The sequence below is a fragment of the Trachypithecus francoisi genome, unplaced genomic scaffold, assembly GCF_009764315.1.
Source record: "Trachypithecus francoisi isolate TF-2019V2 unplaced genomic scaffold, Tfra_2.0 Contig01461, whole genome shotgun sequence".
Taxonomy (NCBI): Eukaryota; Metazoa; Chordata; class Mammalia; order Primates; family Cercopithecidae; genus Trachypithecus; species Trachypithecus francoisi.
Window position 1 is genome coordinate 7801159 of NW_022681433.1, and position 18228 is coordinate 7819386.

The 18228-nt window shown below is 34.2% G+C and overlaps 1 protein-coding gene across 8 annotated transcripts in view; it reads right to left on the reverse strand.

Annotated features, from left to right (window-relative positions):
* Window positions 1–18228, reverse strand: part of NBEA (neurobeachin) — a 786519-nt gene that overhangs the window by 120125 nt on the left and 648166 nt on the right. For all 8 annotated transcript variants that reach the window (XM_033235426.1, XM_033235381.1, XM_033235435.1 and 5 more), the window contains one exon: window positions 6553–6665. In XM_033235426.1, coding sequence (XP_033091317.1) covers window positions 6553–6665 — 113 coding nt within the window. The remainder of the gene's footprint in view (window positions 1–6552; window positions 6666–18228) is intronic.

An 18228-nucleotide genomic window follows, 5' to 3' on the forward strand; every position in this document is an offset into this window, starting at 1 on the left:
GCTCCCTGTCACCCTATTATGTCTCCAACAAGCAACAGTGGAGATATAAACAAACACAAAAACACTTCACTATTTCTGGTTACCAGTGTCTGTGAAGTCTACCTTTTTAGTTGCACATTTCTTGATTCTTTCATTTTTTCAATTAGAAGGAAAATAGCTTAATATGTCACTGGGTAAACAAAAAAATGACTGTAACTTCTTAAAGGTATGGACTAAGTCTTATTGCCTTTGTATCTCCAGTGTCTGGCACAGAGTAGGTTAGCAATAAATGCTTGTGTAATGAAAGAAAGAATGAATGAATAAAAGTATTAATTTAAATAAACAAATATCCCATGAGTTTAAAACAGTATCCAAACACTGCCAATCAATACCTTGTCCCTCAGCACTGCCATATAAGCAAGTCTAATGAAAACAATTTTCAACATACTGTGGGTTATATGTTAAGGCAGCATTCAACATATATTGAAACCAATATTTCAAATTTGGCAGCAGGGTTATTTGGCAGATGGTATATAATTAAATTTACACATTTACACTTTTATCTTTTAGTTTTATATCATCCTAACTACTACTAACACACCTAGTAGTTTTGCCCATACTTCCTGTTTTGTTGTTTAAAATTAAGCATTAGGTAGATTATGATCAAGTAAATGGAATTAATTTCATTTCAGATGTTGTTAACTTATGGTGAAAAAGAAAGATAAAATAACCATAGAAACTTGCTCTAGTGGAGACTGCAGTGAGCCAAGATCATGCCACTGCACTCTAGCCTGGGTGACAGAGGGAGACTCCATCTCAAAAATGACAACAGCAAACACAACAACAACAAAACAAACCAGCTTGCTCTAGATTTCTGAGTCGTGGATTCCCCACCTCACCAATCTAAACTCTTTTCTATGTGGTAGATAGACATTTGGCAGTATCAAGGGTGGATGGTTGAAGAGTATTCACACTTCAGTGCATCCATTTGCATGATCACATTTCAAAGCCTCGAGGCATTATCACTTCCTTTTATTAAGTGGCATAATAATTTGGGAAAATGGTTATGCTTATCATCATCTGTCAGTCACACAACTCCTGTGTTAACAAAATCTATTTTTTCCACTCGATGAATGGGTGTGTGCATGTGATGTCTTATGTTCATGTCAATATGAGTAGGACTTGGTTTTGTGATGAAACTATTTCACTTATCAGAGGGCATGACTGGGAAATAGGAAAATTCTATTTACACTTTAATGAGCAGAAGACTGTGCTTCACGTCAAAGTCATGTAACCACTATACATTAAGAGTCGAGTTCATATGAGTATCTGTAAATAACTGAAACACTAGCATATATCATGTTGTAAGATAGATTTCACCATAAGGTTACATCTCCATAAGGAATATCTATATAAATCGAGTGGGGAGGAAATCTCTAAACCTACTGTTGGTTGGTGTTGAAAAGATAGGTCAAAGGCAGATTATTTCATCTGCTGTCCCTCATGTAAAACAATAAACATAGCCTCTAACCTGTACACATAATAAATAAAACTTGAACCTATGATGTCTAATAAAATGAGAGGTCTAAAAAAATCTTACTGATAAAGAACTTTTTTCTTTTGCTCCTGTGCTCTCCAAGTGTTCAATTAAGTGGGCCAAAGAACAAGTAAGAATATTATAAATATAAAATATTTCAGTCTAAATAAATGTGCATCTAAAGTTCTAATAAACTAATATAACCTTAGTGTTTTGATGTTACAGTTTTGATAATTTGATAACTCAAATAGATGATAAAACAGAATTATTTATTGAATTCAAAATATTTTATTAAATGGCATTACTTTTTAATTTTGTTAGAATAAAAAATAAATCAGAGGAATCAAACAAACGTTCACTAGGTTTTTGTCAATCATACCAAAGGTAGTGAACTCTCAACTGACAATTATGGAAATTTGCTGTGTCACTGCCACTCACTGAATGCCACTTGTGTGTCAGGCATTATACCAGGTGCCTTAACTACTTTACACACTGGTGTTAAAATCTTTTAACAACCCTATTATGTAAGTATGATTGTACTCATTTTAAAGATGAGCAAACAAGTTCAGAGAATTTAGAAAACATCTTAAGTTTGCATAACATGTGACAGAGAAACAAATATTTGAGCGAAGCCTACATTCTTTTCATGTTCCAGATACAACCTCTTGATTTTTTTCCCCAATTCCCATTATCGTTCAAGCCAATTTCAGCTGTGTTTTCTGAAACGTTCATTCAAAAGTTTCCCAACTGATACAACACAGAATTTCATGAAGCCTATGTAATGTGGTGGTATAAAGAAAGAAAATAAGTATTTATTTTTTTGGCATTGTACATTTCATAGTTTCTTAATTCTTTCATATAGTAAAGAATATAGAACTTATTTGGGGTACCACATATTTATTGAAACAAATTCTAGATTTATTCACTGCTAAGAATTATTACTGGGATCAGGACTCCCAGTGTTTGTTTAGAAACAACTACTTTTGTTGTTAGAGATCTTTTAGAATGCTTTTGGTTGTATCATTCAAGTATTTCAATTCTTCCTTGAGCTTCTGAAGAGTAAAACTCTCCATTAATATTTTCATTTGTAGTATTGATTATAACTACAAGAATTTCATGTGCTTCTTAGTGGACATCTCTTCATTGTGATAATATTGCACTATAGTAGTTTTTCCTTCCAATTATATTATTGTACTTCAAATGTCATTTTCCCATTAGGCGTACAATAAGATATATTTTCATACATTAAAATCTTGTTTATTGATGGATTTTACACAGGATAGTCTCAGGTTTCTAGCCCATTTGTAAGAAGCTCCTATTAAGAAATTCAATGAAGCATGGGAACAATGCACAAGTAATTTATTAACATATCAACAGGCTTTAATTTGCTAACATTTTCCTATCATGCTAGGGTGACAGAATAGAAAGAAGAAATTGCTAAAGCATGGAATATAGTAAAATTTGAAGAAAAGCTATCTACCTTTTAAGTGCTCATGGATTCCACTGTTCACAGCATGAAGAACCACATGCTTGCAAAACGACAGTTTCTAGTCATATTGTCTAATTTATTTAGGCTCCATCTGTTTACCTGTATTATTTGCTTAACACTATATAAAATTAGAGGAGCACATATGAGGCACAAAAGGAAAAGCTCTGCCAAAGGAAATACACATTACACAGGTGAGCATAAAAGCCCTGAAGTGGGCTGGGCTGGGCCGGGCGCGGTGGCTCACGCCTGTAATCCCAGCACTTAGGGACACAGAGGCGGGTGGATCATGAGGTCGGGAGTTCAACACCAGCCTGGCCAACATAGTGAAGCCCCATCTGTACTAAAAATACAAAAAAATTAGCCAGGTATGGTTGCGGGAGCTTGTAATCCCAGCTACTCAGGAGGCTGAGGCAGGAGAATCGCTTGTACCCGGGAGGTGGAGGCTGCAGTGAGCCGAGATCGCACCACTGCACTCCAGCCTGGGCGACAGAGCGAGACTCTGTCTAAAACAAAAAACAAAAAACAAAAAAAACCCTTGAAATGTTTATATCCTCAGTTACTGTAGAAACAGTGACTTCCTCATTTATTTTAACTCATTTTTTCCTAAAAAAATGGATAAATGGAAAAAATCTATGATTACCAGCAAATATGTGGTAAATAGATGCCTTCTATAAACCATACTAATCATAATGAGTGCCACATTTTCTTTGGCTGGGCTAGGTTTCAACAACATTTGAGTCCAAATGTCTTAGCGAGGCTGAGCCTGTACTCCCCAGTGAGGCACAGTCCCCACTAAACCTATCTTGTAAATGCTGGCCTCTCATATTGCTGTTAACTATCTGAGTTTTCATTTTTGTTCTGGGCTGAACTCCCTCTGAGTGGCTGGGAATATGTCTGCTTTATTCACTCCTGTACACTCTTTCACTTGTAGAGTGTTTGACATATAGCACATGTGTGATAAGTATTTGTTGACTGAACTGAAAGAATGAATAAATAGATGGAGAGAAAAAAGGAGCTTCAGTCTGTAAGTTTCCTTTAAACACAATATCCCAGTTGATTTCGAAGAAAAAGAACTTCCTTCCTTGTTTTAAAAATAATACAATAGACATAATAGTAGTCATCATATGAGGTTTTAATATGCTACCTGATAATCTATACTCTGAATTTTCATCATATATATTTTATAATGTCTAAGTAATGATTATTCAATTAATGTTAAATAAAATACATGCAGACAAGATTTTGTCAAAGAGCAAGTTTAACAGTTTTCATCCTCACATCAATAAGTTAGTTTGGTTTTGCTTTACACCCCAAAATTACACTCCAACCTTGGCAAATCATGCATGCCATTCAAACATTCCCATCCAATATGGATGCAGTGGCATATATTCATCATCATTATTTGAAATACAATTCAAAGCATATGGCCTATATCAATGACTCACCACTCTATTACTGTCATATACATAGCATTGACTAACACTGATGTGCCCGGCACTATTCTAAGTCCTTTATGCTTGTTAACCCATCCAGCACTCCACACAACAACCCTATTATTATTGATGTCTCATTATATAGGTGAGGAAATTAAGACAAAGAGAAACTAATACTCTTGTCTAAGGCTCCACAGCTGGTAAATGGCAGAATGAGGATTTGAATGTAGGCAGTGTAGCTGCAGAGTTCTTGTTCCTAATCACTACAGGTTCAGCATCCCTAATCCAAAATTCTGAAATCTCAAATGCCTCAAATCCAAGTTTTTGAGCACTGATGTGATGCTTAATGGAAACACTGCAGCATTTTGGATTTTGGGTTTTTAGATTATGGATGCTCAACTGGTAAGTATATAATGTATATATTAAGATTTCAAAATCCAGAAAGATCCAAAATCCAAAACACTCTGCATGTCCTAAGCATTTCAGATACAGGATACTCAACCTGCATGTATTGTCTCTCGTGTGAGTCTCTCTAAAATATCGTACTTTATTTTTAATCTTTGTGGGGACTGATCTTATCATTCAGATAATCTATAACTAGATTTATTCCTGAAGGGCAGGCTGCATGAATTACAATGCTTCTATCTAACTTATCTTGAATAATTTAGTTACATGAATGTGGTAAATAGTTAAAAATTTTTGGTTGACTCACATTGGAAGAATTACTATATTTGCAAACATATTAGAATTCATTTGCTAGCAATTTATTTCTACCAGTTGTGTGACTCTCAGTAAGAGGTTGGCTAACTGATCTTTTAGGTCCCTTTAACATCTCTAATACCACAGCTAAAATTATCCATCAGCTACCAACTAAAATTTAATAGGGAGTTATATAAAATAAAAGAACTGGAGACTGAATGACACGTAAGAACATGAAAAAATTAGTCAACAGTTTTCAAAAGAGGCTAAGAAATATTCCATGTGTAACAATAATAGCTAATACTCAGGAAGTGCTTCTATGTGCCAAGTACTGTGTTATATTCTTTAAATGTACATGTCATTAGCTCTGTACCACTATATGACATGGGACAGTATTATTATTCTCATATTACAAATGGGCCAAGAGAAACTAGCTTTAGGTCACACAGCTAGTAACTAGTGCAATACAGAACTTCAATTGGATAGGTCTAGCTTTCAAAGGCCAGAAAAGGGGCAGGAGCAGGCATGCTGAGTTAAAAACCATCTGTGGGATTCATTTTAAATCGGTGGTAATGGTGTTTCCCTGCTTCACAGAGCTTATGCTGCTCTTGTCCATTAGCCCCTTAGACCTGCCCCCCAAAACCAAATGTATACACAAATACCTTTCAACTTTCTGTGGATTGCTAAATCAGACAATCAAGTCTTATAGAAAAGAGAGATACATTCAAAGTCGATGGGCTGAGGCTTTACTATGGCTAACATACATAAGCTTTAAGGCAAGCCTCTGGTGTAAGCTTAGACTATAGAGCAGCTTTTTGGGCTTAGTTCCCAGTTCTTCACTGAATTTCAAACAGTTTAGTATCACACTGTAGTTTCCTCTGGACAAATGAGGTAAGCTAATAAAAAATTTTGCCTTTTATTTCTTATTACCGTTATGCACCATTTTCTTGCCATCTTTTGGATCATATCTTCTCTCTCGTATATAGATAGACACTTGATAAACTTAACTGACTTCCTTTTCAGTATTATATTTCCCTACAATGTGTGTATTTTTTGGTCAATATAACATGCCTTATCATCTAAGGAATATATCACATAAACGATTTGCCATCATATTTTCTACTAATTTTAGGTTTTTAACCTTGACTTTTAAAGCCTAGGATATAAGAGAAACCTCTCCCTACATGTGCTGTTTCTCAAATACCCATTTCATTTTGCCTATGCTAGTACTAGTTTATCTTCTTGTAGCTTAATTCCTGTGCTAAGAATTGGTAAGATTTAGAAACTGACTATGTAAGTCAGGATAACCAGTTTCACTTTCTTACAAACATTAACTGGCTACATATACTCTGAAAGAAATATTATTAGACTATAGCCTTATGAAGAAAGCTGACTTCTATATATTTAAAAGTTACCTTTGATAGATCCCTGAAGTTTCCTGGAAGAGTCAGGTCCAATTCTTCTGATTCATAGTTGGTTAACACCCACGGAAATACTGGATATTGGTTCAGATCATTATATGTCCGTCCTAGTAAAGAAAAACAGAAATAAAAATTTGTATACACAAAATGCTTATGAAATAGTTTCTGTTCTTACAAAGCACCTATTGAATTTCAGAAGAAAAGTAACTTTTTATTTATTGAACCATATCTTTAACTCTGATAACAGTGCTTTTCAAGTGAGTTCATTCAATTGTTTTAAAACATAACCAGAATTACTATTTATAAGATTGTGATAGAGACTACTGGCTGGTTATTGTAATTGATTCTCATCTTCCTGTGCTACACCACATTTCTCAGCCTCCCTTACAAGTAGCTATGGCCACGGGATTTAGTTCTAATCTACAGAATGTGAGCAAAGTCTCTTCAAGGTGTGGCCCACTGAAACTTCCTGCATGTGTGTCTCATCTCTCTTCTGCTGATGTAGATAATATTGCAACCCTGGAAGCAGAGCCTTGTCAGTTAGAGGCCCTGAAAGTAATTATGGAGGAAGTCACCCCAATGACCTGCACATCTGCAGCTTAGGTGACGGTATTCTATTTTATCTTTTATTTATTTTTTATTTCTTTTGAGATGGAGTCTTGCTCTGTCATCCAGTCTGGAGTGCAGTGGTGCGATCTTGGCTCACTGCAATCTCTGCCTCTTGGGTTCAAGTGATTCTCCTGCCTCAGCCTCCTGCGTAGCTGGGATTACAGGCACATGCCACCACACCTGGCTAATTTTTGTATTTTTAGTAGAGATGGGGTTTCACCATGTTGGCCAGGCTGGTCTTGAACTCCTGACCTTGTGATCTGCCCACCTCAGCCCCCAAAAGTGCTGGGATTACAGGCCTGAGCCACCACGCCCGGCTGTGATGGTATTCTATTATAATGAATATATATCGAGAAATTATATTAGAGTAACAGAATACTATGTTAAACTTATATCAAGAATGAATGCAGAGAATTTGCAAGTGGACAGAAGTACTCTGAAGCTAGGATGAAAAAGTACAGAGGCAGATGTCAATCATATATTTTTTCACTCCTTAAGTTCATGATTTCTTTTTATCTTACGTTGTTTCACCTTAGTGAAGAACTGCTGGATCTTAGGGTGAGTATGTCTGTTTATGTTTTGGTGGAATGTCTTAAACACTTCAGGTATGATATTGAGGCACAGTGGGAATGTGGAAAGTTTAGGGGAGCAAGCTGTGCCCCCCCTCACAAACTGGAACTGAAAAAACACAGGATCAGGTGAAATTAAAATAATGGCTATTAAAGAAACAGTATCCTAAGAAAACTTTTGTTGAACAAAATTATTTTTTATAAAAATGTGTTATGATCCAATTATCAGTAATTTTCTAAATTTCCATTAAAATTCACACAAAACAGCTATTTCACTGGTATTTACTGATATGAATTTCATTCAGTATGCCGTGGTTGCACACACCACATGTACTATCACAGTAATATAGATATGCAGATATTATCTTGTTCATCATCAAAAAATTACATTAAATGATATCTGCTCTTATAGCAGTTGGAAAACATAACTGTGAAATATAAAAAAAAGGAACTACACCCGTCTCGGCCTCCCAAAGTGCTGGGATTACAGGCTTGAGACCATCCTGGCTAACACGGTGAAACCCCGTCTCTACTAAAAAATACAAAAAAATTGGCCGGGCGAGGTGGCGGGCGCCTGTAGTCCCAGCTACTCGGGAGGCTGAGGCAGGAGAATGGCATGAACCCGGGAGGCGAAGCTTGCAGTGAGCTGAGATCTGGCCACAGCACTCCAGCCTGGGCGGCAGAGCGAGACGCCGTCTCAAAAAAAAAAAAAAAAAAAAGGAACTACAATCTGAGTAAGAACTAAAATCTGCAATTGTAAGCACCAAACCAAGTTAATTAATACATTTAGAAAACATTTTATTGATGACTATTTTATCTGTTTATTATACGAAGCTTTGCATTTTACAACTAAACTGCATATTGCTTGAAGTGTATAAACTGCTGTAAGTATGTAATATAGGTGTGGATAATGGCAGCAGAATACTGCTTCCACTTTGCATTTACTGGGATGAGGTTACAGCTAGGTTAGGGCTTCCCCTGTGTTGCCCTACCACAGTTCTCATACAGACCTCTATTATACCTGATACACATCATCATTTACTTCTCTGCCTCTCCACCAGTCTGTAAACTCATAAATGTCAGGGCTGGGCTGTTTGTTTGTTTTTTTAATCTCTCTGTGTTGGGCACATACCATCTGCCCAATAAATGTTTGTTGATGGAATGGATATGCATGTGATAAAAATGGAAAAAAATGATCCAAATTTCAGAAGATGAACAAATGTAAGTCAAGTAAAGGAAAACTGCAGAACATTATCTTTAGAAGGTGAGGATTATGCAAAGGCATAGAGGTATATATGAGAGAGAATGACACTGTGAATGTCTACATTAAACTAGAAGAAAATGTCTGCAGCTAGGTAGCTCAAGCAATCGATGAACCTGCTTGTATTTAAGTCCGTGGTGAAGAATAATAATGAGATTAAACGAGAGTTTGGAGCCATATTAAAGTCTTTGGTACATGACAATAATCTGCTAAAACAGTACCAATATTGTAAAATAAAAGCTGTACAATTCTAAACTTGAAAATTTATTACTAATAGTTCATATGTATGCTAACCTAGGACACCTAATTGGGCTCAGCATTTTTTTTTTTATATGTATATATACAAAGAGAACAGATTGGCTAGAGAGAGCTATTTCTGGGATCCTAAATGGGTCCATGGCAGAGTTTAGAGCTCTTCCATTTTCTGGGGGGAACTATTCTACTTAAAAATCTAGAGATTTTAATGAAAAGCAAGTATTCCAGTGTGTATTTTTTAATAGAATAATGCTGATGCTACCTATCTAGATATAACATATATTACTTAAAGAAATTAATTGATAGATGAAAATCAGATACCACAGTTGTTAAAATAATTTCTGATGAAGTTTTATAACTTACATATCAAGGAAAACTGTTAAAAAGCCAATTTACATAAACACGATATTTAAATGTACTGCATAAATGCAAATAGCATAAAAATGTAGACCATATTTGAAGACCCTAGCCTTTTAATAGAAATGATTTTCTAAGAAAGAAAAGGATACTGCTTGAGGGTAGAGGGAAGGAGGAAGTTGAGGATCCAAAAACTACCTATTGGGTACTATGCTTATCACCTGGGTGACAAAGTAATTTGTATATCAAACACCCATGACATGTAATTTACCCCATAACAAATCTGCACATGTACCGCCTGAACCTAAAATAAAAGTTAAAAAAAGATATAATGCTATTTTTAGAAAGAAATACAAAGAAGAAAAGCATTATTTAAAAATGCACACACACGTATACATAAAACGAATGATGCCAGTAACCATATTTCATGTCTATTATTCTGTCCTGCATTTTTTTTTTTGCAATTCACTTTAAATAATCTTTGAGTGGTCCTTTGAAAATAAGTGCTAAGAAGAAAATTTTAGTAATTTTTAAATTAGCAGAGGTTTATAGCACTATTTTAATTCTATTAAATATAATAAACTTTATAAATAAATATGACATTAATGCTTATTTTTATTAACAATTTCTGTATAAGAGCCTATCAAAATGGACAGTCATATATGTATTTGATTTGAATTAAAAATGCACAATGTATTTAACGTTACACGGAAAAAAAAGAGTGATTAAGTGGCACTTTGGGGTTTTGCATTGATATGTTTTAATCATGAATTAGCATTACTCCTTTAATTACTTTACTGAACACCTTTGTGAAATGAAAAAAAAAAAATACTGTTCATTAAATCATCCAAAAAGTGAGATATTTCCAAAGTAATACTTGTTAGGCTCTGGCATACCTAGATATTTATTTACTAATTGTTTTGTTTTTTTCTTTAGGATAGTTGATATTTAGTAAATACACTGGTGCTATAATTGGTAGGGTCCTTTCCTTTTCCAGCAGTGGTAAGTATATATATATATATTTGTGTATGTGTATATATATGTGTATGTATGTGTATATATATAAATACATATGTACACTTTATTTTGCTAACTATGCTTATAAGAATTTATCTTAGAAGATGAATATTAAATACTGCAAGCCTATGACACTAATCTACTCAAATAATAAAAGTGAAACACAGTAAATGAGATCTCAGAATCACTGGATATGTTTCTTCATTAAAAAAAACTTTTTAATTAAACCATCCAATTTAATGTTTTTATATGGCACTTTGGTTTTGAAGGTAAAGTGATCTAGAGACAGCTGACAAAGAAATTATAACTGCAATTCCTTGGTGAAAATGTTAATGACAGCAAAATATTGTTTAATTAGATGATCGCAGCATCTGGATTAACACTCTTTAAGAGCGATGTTCCTGTGCTTGTCTGCTTCTTCACACTTTACAGACATTTTGTCATCTCTAGGTCATTAGGAAAGAATTTTTAATGATTTTTCTAGAAGCAAGCAGTTCAACTTACATCTAATTAGATGACAATAATAAGCCCAACACATGCAGTAGCTAAATATATACATAATTAACCAGGGAGGGCTTGTTCATCACAGAGTAAAAAAGTGGAAAATGCTGAACAGGAGAAAAAGGTTGGGGTTGGAGAAGTCGTGCTGAATTCATTAGCTGATCATATTAAAAACAACTCAAAATGCTTAAAAAAAAATCTCAAGTTTAACAGGGGACCATTTATACAAAGCTACATTAGCAGTCACTCTCCTATGTTTTAAAATGCAAGAATTACAGGTTTTAACATCTTTTCCATAATATTATCTAAAAAGGTATAAAATAAGGTGTAGGTTGTATTTTTCAGAAAACGAACAGAAATCTGGGCAATCTGGGAAGTGAAAGTTGAAACCACATTTTAAGTAGAACTCTAAGTATTATTAAGATTATTTTACATAATCATCTAAAATTTAATGTTCTTTGAAAAAAAATCAAGTGTTTCACGAATAGCTAAATAAATTATGCCATATTTCTAAACTGGACTCTCACGTAGTTTTAAAAATCATGCCTTCAAAGAATATTTAGTGAAATGGAAAAAGCAAAAAGCAAACCTGTATACATTACAGGTTCCCAATGATACACCACACAGAGAGAAAGAAAAATAGAAAAATCACCCAAATGTCGACTGTGATATTTACGGTTAGAATTTTGAGTGGTTTAATTTTTAAATTTACCATTTTTTGTATTTCCAATTTTCTAAAATGAACATTCATTACATTTATAAATAGAATAAAACAAAGCCTAAGAACACATTTATGGAATTTTAGATGTCTTTTAAATATGTTTCCTGAATATCTGACAAGCTTCTGTTACTATGTAAAGTATGTTTACAAAACTTACATACAGTAAATGTGAGTTTAGTTATATGCAATTATGCATATGTACACATACGACAGGAGGGTGCAAAAAGTCTGCATAATGCATTAATACTATGATACTGTGACCATGTGCTTTATACAGAGTCTTATTTTTAAAAGCATCTAGAAAGGAGAAAAGTGAAATTGGTCAAGTATGAGACACCTTAAGAAATGGGTCATAAAATGTACTTTGTATTTCATACTAAAATAATATTTTTGGGAAAAAAGATAAATCTGAGAGTGTAAGACAGTAACCAATAATGTAGAGTTTGGTACAGTTTTAATCTAAGTCTTAGAATTATTTATAGAACATTTGTGGAGAATATTTATAGAAAATATGGAATTTATTAGGTCGCATTGACCATGGGGTGCCTGGGCTAGGCTAACCATTCAAATAAACATGTGAAGCCAGCAAAGACTGTTTCATCTTTTCAAACAGATCCCAATTCTGTAATACTTCTCTTTAATCCAAGAAGTTTAAAAAATCCCTTGTCCAGTAATTCTAGTGAATTTACATAATAGATCATAAAATCCTGTGAATATTTACCAAAATAAATATTAAGTAACTTAATTTCATGGGTATTTACTGAGCAAAACTTTTTTTCTCATTGGGAAGATAAAATGCACATAAAATGCTAAGGATGCCCTATCATAAGAGACAAAATGTGTGATACTGACAGTGCTATATGAAGATTAATAAAATTAGTTTTAGGTATGTCTTTTAAAGAATATAGATACAGGGCAGTAATTCTCAAAGTGTGGTCCTTAGATCAATGACATCAGCATCAAATGGGGACTTCTTAGAAATGCAGATTCTTGCGGCTCAATCCAAGCCTACTGAATCAGAACTTATGGCAGTGGGGACCAAAGATCTGTGTTTTAGCAATACACTGAAGTCTGAGAACTGTTGGTATGGTGGATGCTGGGAGTGTTGATGGCTGGTGGTGCTGATGGCTGGTGGTGTTCAGCTACACCCATCTCCAAGAATTGCTATCATTAGAAGAAAGCCCCCAATCTGAAGTCATGTCTCCTTCCCAGGAGTTTGCATCCAATGACTGCAGAGTGGAGGTAATGAAGACCTGGCTCCCTTGCCTCAAGCCAAGACAACTTTGAATGGTTAGCCTAGCCCAGGCACCCCATGGGATCTACTGAAGCCTTTGTCACAACTACACTTAGGTCTGAATCCTCCTTCTGCCCAGTTCTAATTTCTTCACTCCCCCGCAGATGTTGATCCCAAGGGCTTTTCCAATAAAAATTCTCAAGCAGATCTCTGTCTCAGAGTCTCTTTCTTTTGATCTAAAGCTTAACTGAAAACAGGGCTAGCTTCTACATTAAAGATAACAATTCCAGGCCCAGATCTAGTGCTAGAATATCAGTATCTACAAGAGTCATGACAGTAAATAAACTTCAAAGGGTTAATTTGATGAAATGTAAAAGAAAATGACAAAATTGTTTTAAATCATTAATTATTTAGGTTTTAAAAGCAGTTAATAAGTTAAGGCTGGTGACTGGAGGTGAAGCTGTATGGTCCCAGGAATATTCTGGAACAGTATGCCGTAGTAACGGAATGAAAACTCTGGAGCTAAACTGCCCAGGTTTGAATCCCGACTTTGTCACTTATTGGCCCTATGACTTGGGCCAAGTTATTTGGCTACTCTCTACCTCATCTCTTTGTAAAATGGGGATAAGAACAGAACCTAACTCATGGGGCTATTGTGAGGATTAAATAAGCAAATACATATAAAGACCTTAGAAAAATGTTTGGTACATTATAAATCATTGAATAATCATAAACTTATTTTCTATGTTTTCTGAGTTCTTATTACTAACAAAGAAATGTTTCAGTAGGAAAAATGGAACAAAACAAAGACATAATAAAAATACTATTATTTTTTTTCAATCTTGATATAAAATAAAAATGTTTAAAAATATTATGACAAAATATAAGCCAACCATTTCTTGGCTTTAGATTACCTAAGAATTACAATTCGTCAAAAAGAAGACTAACATCCTATCTAGAAACGATAAATCCTAAGTTTCAATCAATCAAATGAAATAAGCATTTCCTGAACAATAACTGTATCCCTAAAACAGTGTTATAAACTAGTATGATTATTTTTAGGACCCATGTTCATTGAAGTGATACTGCTACAGCTTAACATCTTTAGAGCACCCTTTGTTTTAGGATCATAAGAGAACTCTGAAGGGTGATTTGATAAGAAGAGATGAATGGATACACACTGTCCACCAATCAGGAAAACAGGCAAATCTAATTGCTGCACTAACAAGTATTCAATCATGGCATTAGTGAAGCTTCTCTAATAAAACCATCACCCATGTCTTTCATGCTGGTGCTCAGTTTAAACTGGCATTCCTATTTAAAGTTTCAGAATGATGGCAAAGGAAGAATTAAATTAATAGGAATATATCCAGGGAGAGTACCTCAGGATATTCATATTCATAATTTTTTTCAATTGTCATTCTACTTATTAAGGTTTATTTTGCCTGGATAGTCATCTACATCTGACAAAATCCTTGAAGAGTTCATTTAAAGCTCATCTTTTCCAAGAAGGTTTCCTCGAGTAGACTATTTCATATTAATCTCTCACTTCTCTAAACTTGTATTACACTGAATGGCACTTAATCCTGTACTTTCTTGTATGTTTTAAATGTTTTATATGCAAATCTTGTCCTGATAATTAGATCTTAAAAGGCTAATGCAATTGTGCTCCAACTTTTTGTATCAGAACCAACTAGAGCGCTTGCTGCAAGGCAGGTTGCCAGCTTCTGATTCACTAGGTTTGAGGAGGAGTCTGAGGATCAGCAATTCTAACAGGTCTCCAAGGTAATAATGCTGGTCAGGGGACTACACTTTGATAACCACTGAACTAGAGCAAATCACAGTGAAACTTTTTTGTATAACGATATTGTACAAAGTGTCATTTACTCTCTTTTGCCATACCTGCTGCCACTATACTCATCCAAAATCTTCACCTCACATTTTCTTCTTGGAATGCCCTCTGCCTACTTCCTAGTGCATTCTTAACCATCTTTCAATTCCCAATTTAAATGTCACCTATGGGAAGCTTTTTCTGATCTCTTAGTTATAAATAATGGCTTCTAGATTTGACTACCGCAAATGGCTTCACATATACTCCCATTATAATACTTTTTATACATTATAAAATTGCACACAATTTTATACATTCTAATACATTTTAATGGAATTACTGGTATACATGTCTGTTTCCTCATTCTAATACTTTTTAGTGGAATTACTGGTATACATCTGTTTCCTCGCTATATTACGTCTTTTTAAAGGCAGAAACCATACTTTACTTGCTTCTGTAGTCAGAGAAAATTAGAATATGTAGTACATAGTAAATATTCAGCAACAATTTACTATTACTACTGTAATGCTCTCCTTATAGAACTAATGCCAAGGAATCTCAATTTTGATTTATGCCATACATAATTATCAGTTTAATTTCCCTAAAGCTCCACATCACATTCCCTTCTACTCCAAAACTATACTGACTCCTAAAAACCTCTTTATAAATCTGGCTCTTCTCTAAGGCTCCAATATTATATATAATTCTCTACTCCAGACAAGGTATGACAATTCTGTCCACTGAACACACCATATATATACAACTGGCCGAAATGTGTGAAGCCCTTCTCTTTTTTTCTCCCCAAACACATTTTAAAATACCTCCCCTCTGCTGAGCTCATGCAGCACTCACTGTAGCAATGACTCAGCATGTACTATCAGCTGTGCTAAAATGTCTGATTTATGTGTATCTCACTAATTCATCTAGACCGTGAGTGCTCTGTGCTCCCAGTCCCTATTTTCAATTTTCACCCCATTGCTCACAACAGTCAGGCTTTCATGTTTACTTATAATAATTGCAAAGGAAGTACCCAGTAAGTTTTGAAAAAATCAGTGGCCTATATAATCTTCATGTTATAAATAAAACAGACTTCAATGATTCAAAAAAGAATAGAAAGATGCTTTTTAATTCCCATTACAGTCTGCATGCTCTGGCTCAGAAACCCAAAGATTGTCCCAAATAGAAAAAAGCATATTAGGCTCTATACTGCTCAGGTGCAACTTTTAGAAGGGATGACAATGTTATGTCTACCCAGATTTAGACACAGCAACCTTTCCAGAGTTGGACAGATAAAGAGACTCCCAGAAAGTAACAGGCATGAAGTGGGTAGTAGGTGGTACTGTACCACACTGTGGGAAATTGACCTGACATGAGTAAAATGCAGTGGGAAGGGATGGAGACTAGAAGAGACCTTTACAACAATGAACTGGAAAACATTCCATCTAGAGCCTGGAGAAAATCTCATTTTAGAATAGCAAAACCATTTAATATGAATGCCTGCTACATTGGAAACTGAACTGGAAGTGAGGTATATCACCCTGTCCTCCAGTTTTATATCCAACAGTTCCAAATAGCTAGCACAGCCAAGGGAAAAAAATCTGTAAGTCCATCTAATGGTGTCTAATGATACTAAGTCTTGATAGGTCTCTCAAGAGAAGATAATACAAAAACCTAATACAGGGAATATGGAAAAATGTTACACAAGAAGGTACAGAGAACATCATCCCCCCAAATCAGGTAAAGATCCATACAGCTGAAAATAATGCACTGCATGAACACATAATTTCAATAGTTTGAAATCTTTCTTAATTTGCAAAAAGATGTAGAACCCAGAGTATGAAGTTAATAATAATCTGGATTCTGGCTAGTAATTTATATTTGCAAAGATAAGCAATGAATGAGAAATAAAACTGAGTTGAGGTTTTTGTCTTACTTAGGTATGATTTAAAAATGGTAATTCATTTTTGAGTTCAAATTAAGAAAAATATAGTTTATAAGGCTTTAAAAAATGTAATATCTCTAGGAGAATTAATAACAAGGTGTTTATATTTTAAATCACAATAGCACTGAGCAAAAAAGCATTCATATAGCCAGAGAACAAACAATATAAAAAGCAAGAGAACATTAAAAAATAGCATAAAACAAGATGATATAAGACCAAACATACCAGTTATTACAACAGATGTAAACATATTAAATATTGATATTAAAAGATTAAAAGTCCAAGATACAGTTAAAAGTTAAAATTCAACTTATGCTCCAGGACAGAAAGTTGGCAGATCTGGGGTTCTATCTCTCTTCTCTTTGGTGTTGAAAGTTACGTTCTTTCTGCTACACCATGCTATTTACTTAAATATGCTAATAAAATTAAATCCTTTACATTTCAGATATTTAAATTCATCCTATTTATAAATAATATGCTAATTGAATAGTACAATACATTTCTTTTATCTTTGAGGGACTAAACAGGTTTATTCAAGATATATATGTGTGTATACTACACATATGAATAAATGTATGTATATATGAACATATATACATGAATGTATTGGGATTAAAATGAAAAAGCATTTTAATATATCAAATAGCTTTATTCCCTTTTGTGGACAAATCAAGTTTTGTCTATTTAATATGTATCTATATGACCTATATTTAATATATACCTATAGTATCTATAGTCACACTTATGTATGATAGATTTTAAGAGTAATATTACATAGTTATATTTTTAAAGTAATGATTCAGAGAACAACACTGCTCTAAATACACAGTTGTGAACATTTATTCATAACAAAACAATAATTACAGTAAGCATCTTTATTTATGTGATTATTTAAATTCATCTAATTGCAAAAACTTTTTGTAGAGCCTGGTTTATAGAAGCAAACTCTTTGTAATTAATCATGAATAAGGGCTTTTGGAGCTTAAGAAAAAAGATGAAGTACTTAAATCTCAGACATGTTTAATCCCCGACAACCACTGATTTAGCAGAAAACAAAGCCCCCACCTCCTTTTGATTTGCAAGCATGGTACTGCAGAGGTTGATGGCAGTTACTCATAATTTAGAAAACGTAATCTGATTTTGGATTTTTATTTGAAGATTTTAAGGAAAAAAAGATGCTGTAACCTAATCATGCCATAATCCAGGTGACATCTGTACTAGGCAGAAACCTGTTGTTATTCTCCTGTCTAGCTGCTATTGCTGAGAATGACAAAGTAGTGAAATTACTTTTCCCATTATTATTTCCAGACACTCTGGCAATGCTTTGTTGACTCTAATAAACCTTCAGACAAAGCTGTCAGCAAAGGAAATGG